At 47.9% G+C, this 16,774-nt stretch overlaps 1 protein-coding gene across 4 annotated transcripts in view; it reads right to left on the minus strand.

Annotated features, from left to right (window-relative positions):
• Positions 1-16,774, minus strand: part of LOC140390088 (solute carrier organic anion transporter family member 2A1-like) — a 626,095-nt gene that overhangs the window by 574,177 nt on the left and 35,144 nt on the right. For all 4 annotated transcript variants that reach the window (XM_072474991.1, XM_072474992.1, XM_072474989.1 and 1 more), the window contains exon 2: positions 11,665-11,802. In XM_072474991.1, the coding sequence (XP_072331092.1) occupies positions 11,665-11,802 (138 nt within the window). The remainder of the gene's footprint in view (positions 1-11,664; positions 11,803-16,774) is intronic.

The raw sequence follows: 16,774 nt of genomic DNA on the forward strand, positions 1-16,774 counted from the left end.
AAGCCAGTTCTGTAGCTAACTTGACAGCTCCCCTCTGATCCCATGTGACTTCACCTTTTGTACCAGTCTACCATGAGGTACCTTGTCAAAGGTTTTATTGAAGTCCATGTGTACAACATCTACTGCCTTTCCCTCATCTAGCATCTTTTTCACTTCCTCGAAAAAGTCGATCAAATTAGTGAGGCACCATACTGTCCATCACTAATAAGTCCAATTGTTTCCAAATGTGAGTTAATCCTGTCTCTAAGGTTCTTTTCAAATAATTTTCCTGCCACTGACATAAGACTCACCGGCCTATAATTTCCTGGATTATCCCTGCTGCCCTTCTTGAACAATGGAACAACATTGGCTTCTCTCCAGTCCTCTGGAACTTCACCTACAGCCAATGAGGATACAAAGATTACTGTCATGCCCCAGCAATTTCCTCCCTTGCCTCCCTCAGTATTCTGGGGTAGGCCCTGAGGACTTACCTACTTTAATGCTTTTTAGGATGCCCAACACCTCGTTATTAATATCAACATGACTCAGAATGTCTACACACTCTAACCTATACTACTCATCCACCAAGTTCTTCTCTTTGTTTATTCTATGAATCTAGTTAATATTTTATAAACACACAGTAAACATCTTATCAACTACAAACACTGATACTTTCCCAAATACAATATTCTATAGGTAACCCTTAATAACTTCCCAAACAACATCCATAAGTTAAATCCTTTTAAAACTAAAGTCAGCAGGTTTAAATGCTTTACAGAAACAGGTATTACTTTGAAATCATCAATGATCTGGAGACATTCCTTAGCTTGTAGAGAGCGTGATCATTATACAGCTGCTTGCTTTGCTGGCAGGTCTCCACCTCGGAAAATGAAACCAAAATCACACTGCAGCTGCTCTCTCAAAAACGAAAGTGAAAGACAGATGGCCCAGCTCTACCCACACACTGACATCACTGCAGCAATTTGATAAACACACATTTCTTAAAGGACATTCCATACATAGAAACCCTCCAATATCCTTGAATGGACCAATCCTTTCTCTGGCTATCCTCTTGATCTTTGCATATGTATAAAATGCCTTAAGATTTTCCTTAATCCTGTTTGCCAACGACATTTCATGACCTCCTTTAGGATTCATGCCGGTCCTGAATTCTAATCAACTGATGTTTGAAAGCCTCCCACATGCCGGATGTTGATTTTCCCTCAAACAGCCTCACCCCAGTCAACACTCTCCAGATCCTGCCTAATGCTGTTGTAATTAGCCTTCCCCCAGTCTAACACCTTCACCGGAGGACCACTCTTGTCCTTATCCATAAGCAGCTTAAAACTTACACAATTATGATCACTGTTCTCGAAATGATCTCCGACTGAAACTTCGATCACCTGGCCGGGCTCATGTCCCAGCACCAGGTCTAATATTGCCCCTTCCCGAGTGGGGCTATTTGCATATTGTTTCAAGAAACCCTCCAGAACAATCCTTACAAATTTTGCTCCATCCATGCCTCTAGTATTACGTGTGTCCCAGTCAATATAGGGAAAGTTAAAATCACCCACCCCAACAACCCTATTGTTTATGCATCTTTCCAAGATCTGTCTGCATATCTGCTCCTCTATCTCCTGCTGGCTGTTAGGAGGTCTGTAGTAAACCCCCAACATTGTGACAGCACCCTTCCTATTCCTATGCTCTACCCTCACTGCCTGAACCCTCAAAAGTGTCCTCCCTCAGCACAGCTGTGATATTCTACTTAACCAATAATGCAACTCGCCCAACACTTTTGCATCCCCCTCTATCCTGCCTGAAGCATCTAAATCCTGGAATGTTTAGTTGCCAATCCTGTCCCTCTTTCAACCAAGTTTCTGTAAGCGCAACAACATCATAATTCCACATTCTAATCCAAGCTCTAAGTTCATCTGTTTTACCTGAAATATTCCTCGCATTGAAATTAATGCACTTTAGCCCACCAGCCCCACTGCATTGAACAACCACTCCCTGCCTGCTCTTCCTCTTAATCTTGCTGACCTTAGTCTGTAGCTTTCCCTCAGTTATTTCTCCCACTGACCTACTGCTCTGGTTCCCACCCCCCTGCTATAGAAGGCAGTTTGATCTGTTTCTCTGCCTTCCACTTTTCTCCTTATTAGCTTTGGTTTCTGTCCCTTGTTTACTACCCTTGGACTTCCTGCATTGGTTCCCATACCCCTGCCAGATTAGTTTAAACCCTCCCCAACAGTGCCAGCAAACAACTCCACGAGGACAATGGTTCCAGTCCTGCCCTGGTGTAGACTGGCCCATTTGTAATGGTCCGACCTCTCCCAGAACCGGTTCCAATGTCCCAAAAAGATGAACCCCTCCCCCCTGCACCATCTCTCAAGCCACACATTCATCCTGCCATTCCTACTCTGACTAGCACATGGCACTGGTAGCAATCCCGAGATTACTACCGTTGAGGTCCTACTTTTTAGTTTATATCCTACAGCCCGAAATTCAGCATGTCGGACCTCATCCCATTTTTTACCTATATCGTTGGTGCCTATATGCACCACAACAGCTGGCTGTTCACCCTCCCCCTTTAGAATGTCCTGCAGCCGCTCTGAGACATCCAGAACCCTTGCACCCGGGAGGCAACATACTTTCCTGGGGTCTCGCTTGGATCCGCAGAAATGCCTTATAATCAAATTCCCTATCAGTCTTTTTGCTCTACCACTCTTTTTCCTGCCCTCCTGCCCAGCAGAGCCAGTCATGGTGCCATGAACCTGGCTACTGCTGCCTTCCCCTGGTGAGCCATTTCCCCCAACAGTATCTAAAACTGTATGCCTGCTTGGGAGGGAGATGACCACAGACCCTGCATTGCCTTCCTACTCTTTCCCTTCCCAAGGTCACCCATTTCCTATCTCCCTCAGTACTCTTTATTTGCGGTGTGACCAACTCGCTAAACGTGCTATCCACTACTCTCTCAGCATCGTGGATGCTCCAAAGTGAGTCCATCCACAGCTCCAGAGTCGTCAAGTGGTCTAGGCTCGACACACTTCTTGCACGTGAAGGAACCAGGGGAAGTGAACACGTCCCTGAACTCCCACATCGCACACGAGGAACATGACATGGGTCTGGGATCTCCTGCAATGTCTTTTCCTTAAGTTAACGTACAACAACAATTACAATGCCAAGAGAAAAAGAGAAAAATGAAAGGAAAACCACTTACCAGTCACCAGCCAATCACTTACCTGCTGGTCGAGGTGACTGAGTTAACTTCCCCCAGAATCAATCTGCTGACCGTGATATCCTTCTTTACCCTTGCTTGTCCTCATCACAGTGCCTTTCTTTTGGTTAGAGGTGAAGGAGGGAGGGAAACACTAATGTAGTGTTTCGGGCTTACCGCTCTTTGACACCAGTTCTTCGGCTACCCACAGTACAGTCGAGGTGACTGAATTGACCTTTCCCAGAATTATCTCCTCATACCCTATTTACCTCTTCTTAATCAATTCCTTGGTCCTTCTTTGCTGAATTCTAAACTGCTCCTAATCCTCATACCTGTTGTGTTTCTTAGCCAATTTGTATGCTTCATCCTTAGTGAGCACTCTCAGTGAGCCAGCAGACACATCCAGAATGAGACACATTGAAGAATGAGTTTGGGAATTTGAAGCTAGGTGGGAACTGAATTGGTAAGACGGTTGCTTTTGAAATTTCCTTGTTAAATTTCAGGACTGTCATTTAATCTAGACGTTGTGCAGTAAAGGTTAATAAGGGGCTGCCCCACCCAATCACATAACGGAGTGGGCAGTTAACTGTCAGTCACCTAAAGCCCAATTAGGAGGCACTGATTGGAACTGCTTTGATCTTAAGTTATCAGGTGGGAGAGTCATCTCAGGCCTATTTAAAAGATCAATTTGAAACGCACTCCCAGCGAGCCAGCATACACATCCAGAGTTGAGACACAACAAAGTGTGAGTTTGGGAATATGAAGCTAGGTGGGAATTCAAAGCTGGGTGGACGGAGGTGTTTTATATCCTTTGATTTGTTGCACAAATTTCCAGGCAGTGGCCTTGCCCCGCTGCAGGTGACTACAAGGGTGAGAGCTGATTGGTGAGTAGCTGGTAATTCGGGAGCGGAGTTGAGCGGGATAAATCCGGAGTGCAGTCTGAGAAGGAAAGTGGTATCTGTGTCTGTGTTTCTGTGTTTTCAAATTGTGGGGAAGAAATGGAGAAGTAACATCACAGTAAAGCTGTGACCTGATTGGCTGGTAGGGAATCTGTTAAATTTCGAATAAAAAATTGAATAAACTAATTTAAACTAATTACTTAACTCAGTAGAGGAGTAAATAAACCTGAGGGCAGAGATGAGTATTTAGTTTTTAATTTTACAGTAAAAATCTAGCGCCAGGAACCATCTAGTTAATCGTAATTTAATCTAATAATGATTTAAGTATTTATTTTGAATTAATTAACAAATGCTTAAATGTCATTCAGCGGGGTGCAGTGCTCTAACTGTGAGATGTGGGAGATCCATGTCGCTTCCAGCATTCCAGTTGATTACGTGTACAGGACGTGCAACCAATAGCAGCTCCTCACAGACCACGTGGTTCGGTTGGAGCAGCAGTTGGATACACTTAGGAGCATGCAGGTGGCAGAATGCATCACAGATAGGAGTTATAGAGTGGTCACACCCAGGATGCAGGCAGACATATGAATGACCGCGAGAAAGGGCAGACAGGCAGGCAGTGCAGGAATCCCCTGTGGCTGTCCCCCCTCTTCAACAGGTGTACTGTTTTGGAAACTGTTGATCGGGGACAGCCTATCAGGGGAAAACAATAGCAGCCAGAATAATGGCACCACAACTGGCTCTGTGGCTCAGCAGGGGAGGCAAAGTGCAGGATAGCGATAGTTAAAGTGGACTCTAGAGTTAGGGGCACAGATAGGTGCTTCTGTGGACGTGAAAGAGACTCCAGGATGGTATGTTGCCTCCCTGGTGCGAGGGTCAAGGATGTCTTTGAACGAACACAGGACATCCTGAAGGGAGAGGGTGAACAGCCTGAGGTCAAAGTACACATAGGTGATCATGACATAGGCAGGAAGAGTGATGAGGTCCTGCAAAAGGAGCTCAGGGAGTTAGGGCAATAAGTTAAAAAGCAGGACCTCTAGTGTTGTAATCTCAGGATTATTCCCTGTTCCACGTGCCAGTGAGGCTAGAAATAGGAGGATAGTGCAGCTAAATATGTGGCTGCAGGAGGGAGGGTTTCAGATTTCTGGACCACTGAGATCTCTTCCAGGGCAGGTGTGACCTGTACAATAAAGATGGGTTGCAACTAAACTGAAGGGGCACCGATATCCTGGCTGGGAGATTTGCTAGAGTCACTCGGGAGGATGTAAACTAGTATGGAAAGGGGGTGGGGACCAGAGCCCTAGCTTAGAAGGTGTAATACCTGTAGGGGAAATAGAGAACAAAAATAAGAGAACAACATCACCCTCTCTGCTCAAACGCAGTGGTTTGAAGTGTATTTGTTTCAATGCCAGAAGTAAAGCAGATAAGGCAGTTGAACTTAAGAGCACTTACTAGTACTTGGAATTTTGATGTTGTGGCTAGCACAGAAACGTGGTTAAAGAAAGGGCAGGATTGGCAGCTGGACGTAGATGCTTCAGGGTAGGTAGAGGGGGCTGTAAAAGGGGTGGGGGAGTAGCATTACTGGTTAAGGAGAATATTATAGCCATACTGCAGGAAGACACCTCAGAGGGGTCATACAATGAGGCAATCTGGGTAGAGTTTTGGAACAGGAAGGAGGCAATCACAATGTTGGGCGTTTATTACAGGCCTCCCAACTGCCAGCGAGAGATAGAGGAGGAGATAGGTAGAGAGATTTCGGATAGGTGCAAAAGTAACAGAGTTGTAGTGCAAGGGGCTTGGATAGGGCAGAGTTTGTAAGGTGTATCCAGGAAGGCTTCTTAATGCAATATGTAGATAGTCCAACTAGGGAAGGGGCAGTACTGGATCTGGTATTGAGGAATGAGCGTGGACAGGTGGTTGAGGTTTCAGTAGGGGATCATTTGGGAGTAGTGACCACAATTCCATAAGTTTTAGAGTACTTTTGGATAGGGATGAGGGCAACCTTTGCATTAAGGTGCTAATCTGGGGAAAGGCAAATTACGATAACATTAGACAGGATTGAAGAAATTGGATTGGGTGCAACTGTTGGATGGTAAATCAACATCAGACATGGATAGAGTGGATGGGCTGGCACTCTTTCCCAAGGTGGAGGGGTCAGTCACCAGGGGGCATAGATTTAAGGTCCGTGGGGCAAAGTTTAGAGGAGATGTGCGAGGCAGGTGTTTTATGCAGAGGGTGGTGAGTGCCTGGAATGCATTGCCAAGGAAGGTTGTGGAAGCAGATACATTAACGGTGTTCAAAAGGCATCTTGACAAGCACATGGATAGGATGGGTATAGAGGGATACGGCACAAGGAAGTGCTGAGGGTTTTGGCAAAGGTTGGTATTATGACCGGTACAGGTTTGGAATGCCGAACGGCCTGTTCCTGTGCTGTATTGTTCTTTGTCCTTGGATCGAATACTATCTCTAATTTCCCTCGTCATCCATGGATTGCCCACCTTTCCTATTTTACTTTTCAGCCAGACGTTATTGAACAATTATTGCAGTTCCCCCATGCACTGCTTCAATGTTTGCCATTGTCTGTCCATTGTCATCCCTTTAAGTAACATTCCCCAATCGAGCAGACCAACACACACCTCATATCATCGTAGTTTCCTTTATTAAGATTCAGGACCCTAGACTACTTCACTCTCCATCTGATGAAAAATTCTATCATTTTATGATTGCTCATCCCCAATGGGTCTCACACACTTGATTGCCAATGATTATGTTCTTATTGCACTGTACCCAGTCAAGGATGGCCTGCTCTCTAGTTGGGTCCCCAACATATTGGTCCAGAAAACCATCCCATATACACTCCACAAATTCCTCCTCCTGATCTCCAAATGTTTAGATGACACCAAGTTATAATAATAATCTTTATTGGTGTCAGAAGTAGGCTTACATTAACACTGCAATGAAGTGACTGTGAAAAGTCTCTGGTCGCCACATTCCAGCGCCTGCTTGGGTTCACTGAGGGAGAATTCAGAATTTCCAATTCACCTAACAGCACGTCTTTCGGGACTTGTGGGAGGAAACCGGAGCACCCGGAGGAAACCCACGCACACACAGGGAGAATGTGCAGACTCCTCACAGACAGTGACCCAAGCCGGGAATCAAACCCGGGTCCCTGGCGCTGTGGTGCTACTTTGGTGGCAAAAACAAGAAGGCAGACTATTATCTAAATGGCCATAAATTACGAGAGGGGAACATGTAACCTGACCTGGGTTCCTCGTACACCAGTCACTGAAGGTAAGCTTGCAGGTGCAACAGATGGTAAAGAAGGCAAACGGTATGTTGGCCTTCATTGCGAGAGTATTCGAGCACAGGAGTAGGGATGTCTTGCTGAAATTATCCAGGGCATTGGCATTGGTGAGGCCACACCTGGAATATTGTGTGCAGTTTTGGCCTTCTTATCACGAGGAAGGATGTTCTAGCTATAGAGGGAGTGCAGCAAAGGTTTATCAGACTGATTACTGGGAAGGCAGGACTGACGTACGAGGAGAGATTGAATCGGTTAGGATTGTATTAGCTGGAGTTCAGAAGATTGAAGGGGAGAATCTCAGAGACCACAAAATTCTAACAGGACTGGACAGAGTAGATGTAGGAAGGGTGTTCCTGATGGTAGGCGTGTCCAGCACCAGGGGTCACGGCCTGAGCATACAGGGTAAACCATTTAGGACAGAAATGGGGAGAAATCTCTTCACTCAGAGTGATGAGCCTGTGGAATTCGTTACTACAGTAAGTAGTTGAGTCCAAAACATTGTATGGTTTCAAGAAGCAGTTAGACATAGCACTCAAGGCAAAGGGTATCAAAGGGTGTGAAGGAAAGCGGGATTAGGCTGTTGAGTTGTATAGTCAGCCATGATCATAATGAATGGCGGAGCAAACTCGAAGGGCTGAATGGCCTCCCCCTGCTCCTATTTTTTCTATATTTTTATGTGGCTCAGCTCATGTGATTATCCAAATCTATATGCAGATTAAAATCACCCATAATTACAAATGTTCCTTTATTGCATGCGTCTCTCATTTCCTGTTTAATGCCATTCTCAACCTCACCACTGCAGTTTGGGAGTCAAAATACGGTGCTCATGAATGTTTTTTGCTCCTTGGTGTTTCTCAGCTCTACGCATACATATTCTACATTGTAAAAGCTAATATCCTTCCTCGCTATTGCATTAATTTCCTCTTTTTTTATGAGGGCCATGAAGAATCAAACACGAGCTTGTAGAGTCAAACATAATGTAAATTTATTTCCAATGATATGTGCACAGCAGCAGTAGTTCACAACTGCTTCTTTCACTAGCTGGTACCACAAAGCCAGCTCTATTTCCAGCTGCAACTGCACATGATTCCACCCCCCCGCCCACCCCCCCCCCCGCCCACCCCCGCCCACCCCCCCCCGCCCCCCCCGCCCACCCACCCCCGCCCCCCCCCCCGCCCCCCCCCCCCCCCCCCGCCGCCCCCCCCCCCCCGCCCCCCCCCCCCCCCCCCCGCCCCCCCCCCCACACCTAAGTATGGGAGTATGGGAGCTCATACTCCCCAAGAGGACAATGTCCTGTGAGCTCCTGAACAGTGTTTTTTGAACTTTTCAAGCTGCTGTTCCATGCAGCTTGGAATCATAGAATCTACAGTGCAGAAGGAGGCCATTCAGCCCATCGGGTCTGCACGGGCCCTTGGAAGAGCACCCTACCCAAGCCCACACCTCCACCCTATCCCTGTAACCCAGTAACACCACCTAACCTTTTTGGACACTAAGGGACAATTTAGCATGGCCAATCCACCTAACCTACACATCTTTGGACTGTGGAAGGAAACCGGAGCACCCGGAGGAAATCCCGCAGACATGGGAAGAACGTGCAGACTCCGCACAGACAGTGCCCAAGCCTGGAATCAAACCTGGGCCCTGGAGCTGTGAAGCAACTATGCTAACCACTGTGCTACCGTGCTGCCCCGGATAAAAGGAGAGATTTGCTGCTGCCTGTTTTATTTGAAGCTGAGTGACTGCTACGGGAAGCTGCAAGAGAGGGAAAGAAATCTCCACAGGTGAAGGTTTGGACTGGCCTGAGTTCCAGCCTTTGACTGGAATTACACACTACCTGCCTGCCTCCCTGCATTTCCATAGCCTGCAGGAAAAGGAAGGGAGGAGGGGCCGGGACTGTTTGTTGCTTGTTTCATCAGGGCTCTATGACCTGAGGCCTCCCAGCAAACAGTAGGTTGCTGCAATACTTGGAAGGGGACGAAGAGGAGAGGAAGGTTGGTGCATCTAGATGGGATAACATCCGTGGACTGTATTGCTGAGCCCCTGCTGGGCTGAAGACCCTGTCCCCACCCACCTGCCGAAGACCTTTTGGGAGACCAGTCCGGTAAACTTTCCCCGTTGTTCTTGGAGCACCGTCCTGTCCTTTTGTGCCCCACCTTGCTGCTTCTCCCTCCCCTGCACTTGGGTCACCAGTCCATCCCTCTGTGCCCCATCCTCCAGTGTCTTCTTCCCCGCCCCCCCGGCCCCCGTCTTTCCCTCCCCCGCCTTTCCCTACCCCCCTTTAATTACTCTCTCCCTCCCCCTTCTCCCCTATCGTCCACCACCGAGTGGGATAGCGGCAACGCTGGTGGCGGGGCCCCCTAAAGCCACCTATGTGGGAGTGGTGGTCTCCACCTTCCCCAATGGTCCCAAGGATCAGTCACCATTTTGTCTCTTGACACAAAAACTCGGGGTGAAATTTTACACTCACCCCACCATGTCAATCGAGACCGGACGTCTGTGCTATGGCCGAAGTTGTCGGCCCTTCAGCTATAGTTGCAGCCTCGAAGGTGTATGGCAAGGCTGTCTTCTTTCTGAGAGCCGAACGGGGGTTCACCTCGCCCAGGGAAAGGGGGGTCACTGTTTGCGGGATCTACCTGGCAGCCATTACCGAGAGAGTTATACTCTCTATTGTCCCGCCCTTTATTTCCACTGAGCTCCACCACCCCCACCTCCATCTACTGTGGGACGTACGGTTTAGGGTGGTACTGCTCTCGTGCGGCCTCAGAGACCCCACCTTCAAACATATTTTCTCCTTCCGGTGCCAGGTCTTTGTTCAAACCAGAGGGTGGTCTGTCCCAGCCGCAAATTGGGGGAGGGGCATTGAGGGACAAGGAGTCAGCCCGGAGGGGCAGATCGAGGTCCAGAGATCGAGGTCTCCCCAGTGTGTGACCCTCTCCCCCGCAAATGGCGCCACTCCAGTTTAATTCCCATCGATGTCACGCCCAGTCCGCGAAAGAAAAGAGGCAAGGGGGGAAAACCCAGAAGCTGTCGCTGCCCCCAAGCAGGGTGCTTTGGGGCCGTACGGGACCCTAGGGGGGCCATTCTGCCCAGTGCAAATTAGCACCCTGGATTTGTTCGATGTATATGGGGAGGGTGGCAGCGATTACCCCCTGCTTCTTGGGTTCTTAGCGTGTTATGGTTTGGAAGACCCTCTGTCCAAACCACTGTCTTCAGGCACCCCTGCCACCACTGCCTCCCTCTGGCCCGAGATCCCAGGAGGAGCCTGAGGAGATCCCGTCTGTCGGTGATCCTGGTGGCACTGAGTGTGATGGAGGACCCGGGCCCAAAGGCTGTCAACTGCACAATGTCAGGAGCGGAGGCTCACTCGTGGCTGACACTGTGTCACCTCGTGGGGGACTCCTCGAATCTGTCACATTATAATTGAGGGTGCTTTTTATTTCTGCCTCCATAAACCTCGTCCCCACCACACTGTTTTCCCCTCACTCCCTACCACACACACCCTTCCTTCCTCTCCCTTATGTTGGTGCATGAAAGGGATTTTATGGTTCTATGTAACTATTGCTTCTTTTGTCAAACATCTTGGACGGGATTCTCCGCAATCGGCACGATGTCCGCCGCCAGGCCACCGTGGGGGCACCCCCTAGGGCCAGATCACCCCGCGCGCCCCCCAGGACCTCGGAGCCCGCCCGCGCCGCCATGTCCAGCCGGTAAGAGAGGTGGTTTGATTCTCGCCGGAGAATTCGGCAACCGGCAGGGGCGGGATTCACGCCAGCCCCCGGCGATTCTCCGACCCGGCGGGGGGTCGGAGAATCCCGCCCCTTAAATCTGGGCCGTCTGGATCTCAATCCTTCCACCAATGGAAACAGCTTCTTCCTACCGACTGTCCAGTCCTCTCATGATCTTTAAACCTTGAGCAAATCACAGAAATGCACAATTGTTACATTATTACATTCGGCCCATCATGTCAACAATGACTCTCCAAACGTGCACCATGACTTAGTGCCATTCTCCTGCCTTTCCCCCGTGCCCCTGCACATTGGTTCTATTCAAATTGTAATCAAATGCCCTCTTGAATGCCTCGATTGAACCTGCCTCCAGCACACTTCTAGGCTGTGCATACCAGACCCAAAACACTCGCTGTGTGAAAATGTTTTTCTCAAATCACATTTGCTCTTTTGCAAATCCCACAGGATTTGCTGTATTCTGAGTGAAGCATCCACACGACCGTCTGTCCAGACCTAAACTGCAGCTCATTTCTGCTACAATACCTCATGCAAGCTGGAGATGAAGCCTGATGATAAACTGGAGAGCCCAAATTGTTTCTCAATCGTGGTGATGCTGCTTTTGAAATAGGCACTGTACAGGAGCTGGGCGCATTGCAACATTCCATGGCACAGGACAAAGAGCTGCAAAGAAAGAAGGGAAACAGTCAGGGAACTCGACCATCCAGTTTGGAAAGCTCAACAACAACTTCCCAACTTTCAAAACATGTTTACAACTTGATAAAACTGAATCCAAGTGCAAATTTGGTGCCTGAAAAGGATAGTTGTTTACTAACTGAGGAACTGAAGGAAATCCTTATTGATCAGGAAATTGTATTGTGGAAATTGATGGGATTAAAACCCGATAAGTCCCCAGATCCTGATGCTCTTCATCCCAGAGTGCTTAAGGAAGTGGCGCTAGAAATAGTGGACGCATTGGTGATCATTCTCCAGCATTCAATAGACTATGAAAGAGTTACAATGAATTGGAGGGTAGCAAATGTAACCCCACTTTTAACAAAGGAAGGCGAGAGAAAACAGGGAATTACAGACCAGTTAGCCTGACATCAATGGTGGTTGAAAATGCTGGAGTCAATTATGAAGGATGAAATAACTGATCATTTGGAAAGCGGGGGACAGGATTGGTCCAAGTCAGCATGGATTCACATGCTTGACAAATCTTCTGAAATTTGTTTAGGATGTGACCAGCAGAGTGGACAAGGGTGAACCAGTGGATGTTTTGGACCACCTGAAGAATGCTAAACTGGTGGTATTGGCATCTCCTCCATGCGAGGTACCATCCCTAGACCTGGGGCCCAGCCGTCCAGGTAGCAACACCCAGTCCAACAGGAGGAGGATGACTCCGGATCCAAGATGAATGCAGACATGTCCTTTGCAGGGGATAACGTCATGTCTGGGGCTGAAATCCTGGAGGTAATTCTTTGGAGATCAGCCAGGAAACGGCAGTCAGCAAACCAATACACTCCTCCCAAATCAAAGCCTCCACAGGCGGAAGCACAGCCACCGGCAAAGCAGAGCAGAAGCAGACCCATCATTGGCGGCTGAATGGAGAATTTTGGGGGAGAGGGGTGTTAAAAGCCCCCATGAGGACCATAGGGAAACCGGTGTTGATCTTCCCGTCAGTCCCGTGGAATACGAGTTTCCCAGATAGGGGCGGACCCACCCTGCTGGTGTTCATCACGAACCGATATAATAGCTGGCCCAAAGCAGGGCTGGTGGTTATTTCTCCGAGCAAGGACTGTACTGAGAGCGAAATGCTGCCTTGAGCCGAACACTGTATATCGATAAATAAACGTTTGTTCATTTACCGTTGGCTTCCTCAAATTACTAAACACTCCATTACTGACACTCTCCAGCATTAAATTGTATTTCACTGCATTACAGACAATATCCTGCATTAGATTGTATTTCACTCCATTACAGATAATATCCTGCATTAGATTGTATTTCACTCCATTACAGATAATATCCTGTATTACATTCAATTACACTCCATTACAGACAATATCCAACAAAAGGCGGTAGTGAGAAATGACTGAAGAGGATTCTGGGAGAAGTCGGCTCATTCAACGGAACTGAGAAGGGGATTATGGAAAAGGACCCAGTGCTCAACATGAGGAAGGACATCCAACAGAGGGCGGTAGTGAGAAGTGGCTGAGGAGGATTCTGGGAGAACTCACTTAGCTAACCACAACTAAGAAGGGATCATGGAGGACCCAGTGTCAAAGAGCGGTAAACCCAAACATTACATTGCTGTAGTGTTTCCATCCTTCCCTCCTCCTCAAACCAGAGAGAGAGAGGCTCTTAGATAATTGGTTGTGACAGCAGAGCCTCAACAGTTTGCATCATCTTGATCAGAAAAGTAGGCGGGATCTCTGAGAAAGCTTGTGATATGTGTGGCATGCAAGTTGTGGGAGGTTTTGGATCTACAAGACGTCTGTGTTATGGGCCAGAGTTTAGAGAACCCTAAAGTGTATCATGGAGGTCACCTGACCCATAACTTTTAATAGATTGTGGTTGTGGGGAACACAGGGGCGTACTTTACAGGTGTGGTGCAATAGAGATCTACAGTACAAACAAACAAAGAACAAAGAAATGTACAGCACAGGAACAGGCCCTTCGGCCCTCCAAGCCCGTGCCGACCATACTGCCCGACTAAACTACAATCTTCTACACTTCCTGGGTCCGTATCCTTCTATTCCCATCCTATTCATATATTTGTCAAGATGCCCCTTAAATGTCCCTATCGTCCCTGCTTCCACTACCTCCTCCGGTAGCGAGTTCCAGGTACCCACTACCCTCTGCGTAAAAAACTTGCCTCGTACATCTACTCTAAACCTTGCCCCTCTCACCTTAAACCTATGCCCCCTAGTAATTGACCCCTCTACCCTGGGGAAAAGCCTCTGACTATCCACTCTGTCTATGCCCCTCATAATTTTGTATACCTCTATCAGGTCGCCCCTCAACCTCCTTCGTTCCAGTGAGAACAAACCGAGTTTATTCAATCGCTCCTCATAGCTTATGCCCTCCATACCAGGCAACATTCTGGTAAATCTCTTCTGCACCCTCTCTAAAGCCTCCACATCCTTCTGGTAGTGTGGCGACCAGAATTGAACACTATACTCCAAGTGTGGCCTAACTAAGGTTCTATACAGCTGCAACATGACTTGCCAATTCTTATACTCAATGCCCCGGCCAATGAAGGCAAGCATGCCGTATGCCTTCTTGACTACCTTCTCCACCTGTGTTGCCCCTTTCAATGACCTGTGGACCTGTACTCCTAGATCTCTTTGACTTTCAATACTCTTGAGGGTTCTACCATTCACTGTATATTCCCTACCTGCATTAGACCTTCCAAAATGCATTACCTCACATTTGTCCGGATTAAACTCCATCTGCCATCTCTCCGCCCAAGTCTCCAGACAATCTAAATCCTGCTGTATCCTCAGACAGTCCTCATCACTATCCGCAATTCCACCAACCTTTGTATCGTCTGCAAACTTACTAATCAGACCAGTTACATTTTCCTCCAAATCATTTATATATACTACAAAGAGCAAAGGTCCCAGCACTGATCCCTGTGGAACACCACTGGTCACAGCCCTCCAATTAGAAAAGCATCCCTCCATTGCTACCCTCTGCCTTCTATGGCCTAGCCAGTTCTGTATCCACCTTGCCAGTTCACCCCTGATCCCGTGTGACTTCACCTTTTGTACTAGTCTACCATGAGGGACCTTGTCAAAGGCCTTACTGAAGTCCATATAGACAACATCTACTGCCCTACCTGCATCAATCATCTTAGTGACCTCCTCGAAAAACTCTATCAAGTTAGTGAGACACGACCTCCCCTTCACAAAACCGTGCTGCCTCTCACTAATACGTCCATTTGCTTCCAAATGGGAGTAGATCCTGTCTCGAAGAATTCTCTCCAGTAATTTCCCTACCACTGAAGTAAGGCTCACCGGCCTGTAGTTCCCGGGATTATCCTTGCTACCCTTCTTAAACAGAGGAACAACGTTGGCTATTCTCCAGTCCTCCGGGACATCCCCTGAAGACAGCGAGGATCCAAAGATTTCTGTCAAGGCCTCAGCAATTTCCTCTCCAGCCTCCTTCAGTATTCTGGGGTAGATCCCATCAGGCCCTGGGGACTTATCTACTTTAATATTTTTTAAGACACCCAACACCTCGTCCTTTTGGATCACAATGTGACCCAGGCTATCTACACCCCCTTCTCCAGACTCAACATCTACCAATTCCTTCTCTTTGGTGAATACTGATGCAAAGTATTCATTTAGTACCTCGCCCATTTCCTCTGGCTCCACACATAGATTCCCTTGCCTATCCTTCAGTGGGCCAACCCTTTCCCTGGCTACCCTCTTGCTTTTTATGTACGTGGAAAAAGCCTTGGGATTTCCTTAACCCTATTTGCCAATTACTTTTCGTGACCCCTTCTAGCCCTCCTGACTCCTTGCTTAAGTTCCTTCCTACTTTCCTTATATGCAACACAGGCTTCGTCTGTTCCCAGCCTTTTAGCCCTGACAAATGCCTCCTTTTTCTTTTTGACGAGGCCTACAATATCACTCGTCATCCAAGGTTCCCGAAAATTGCCGTATTTATCTTTCTTCCTCACAGGAACATGCCGGTCCTGTATTCCTTTCAACTGACACTTGAAAGCCTCCCACATGTCAGATGTTGATTTGCCCTCAAATATCCGCCCCCAATCTATGTTCTTCAGTTCCCGCCTAATATTGTTATAATTAGCCTTCCCCCAATTTAGCACATTCATCCTCGGACCACTCTTATCCTTGTCCACCAGTACTTTAAAACTTACTGAATTGTGGTCACTGTTACCGAAATGCTCCCCTACTGAAACATCTACCACCTGGCCGGGCTCATTCCCCAATACCAGGTCCAGTACTGCCCCTTCCCTAGTTGGACTGTTTACATATTGTTTTAAGAAGCCCTCCTGGATGCTCCTTACAAACTCCGCCCCGTCTAAGCCCCTGGCACTAAGTGAGTCCCAGTCAATATTGGGGAAGTTGAAGTCTCCCATCACCACAACCCTGTTGTTTTTACTCTTTTCCAAAATCTGTCTACCTATCTGCTCCTCTATCTCCCGCTGGCTGTTGGGAGGCCTGTAGTATACCCCCAACATTGTGACTGCACCCTTCTTATTCCTGATCTCTACCCATATAGCCTCACTGCCCTCTGAGGTGTCCTCTCGCAGTATAGCTGTGATATTCTCCCGAACAAGTAGCGCAACTCCGCCTCCCCTTTTACATCCCCCTCTATCCCGCCTGAAACATCTAAATCCTGGAACGTTTAGCTGCCAATCCTGCCCTTCCCTCAACCAGGTCTCTGTAATGGCAACAACATCGTAGTTCCAAGTAGTAATCCAAGCTTTAAGTTCATCTGCCTTACCCGTAACGCTCCTTGCATTAAAACATATGCACTTCAGGCCACCAGACCCGCTGTGTTCAGCAACTTCTCCCCGTCTGCTCTGCCTCAGAGCCACACTGTCCCTATTCCCTAGTTCTCCCTCAATGCTCTCACCTTCTGACCTATTGCTCCCGTGCCCACCCCCCTGCCATACTAG

The sequence above is a fragment of the Scyliorhinus torazame genome, chromosome 14 (assembly GCF_047496885.1).
Source record: "Scyliorhinus torazame isolate Kashiwa2021f chromosome 14, sScyTor2.1, whole genome shotgun sequence".
Taxonomy (NCBI): domain Eukaryota; kingdom Metazoa; phylum Chordata; class Chondrichthyes; order Carcharhiniformes; family Scyliorhinidae; genus Scyliorhinus; species Scyliorhinus torazame.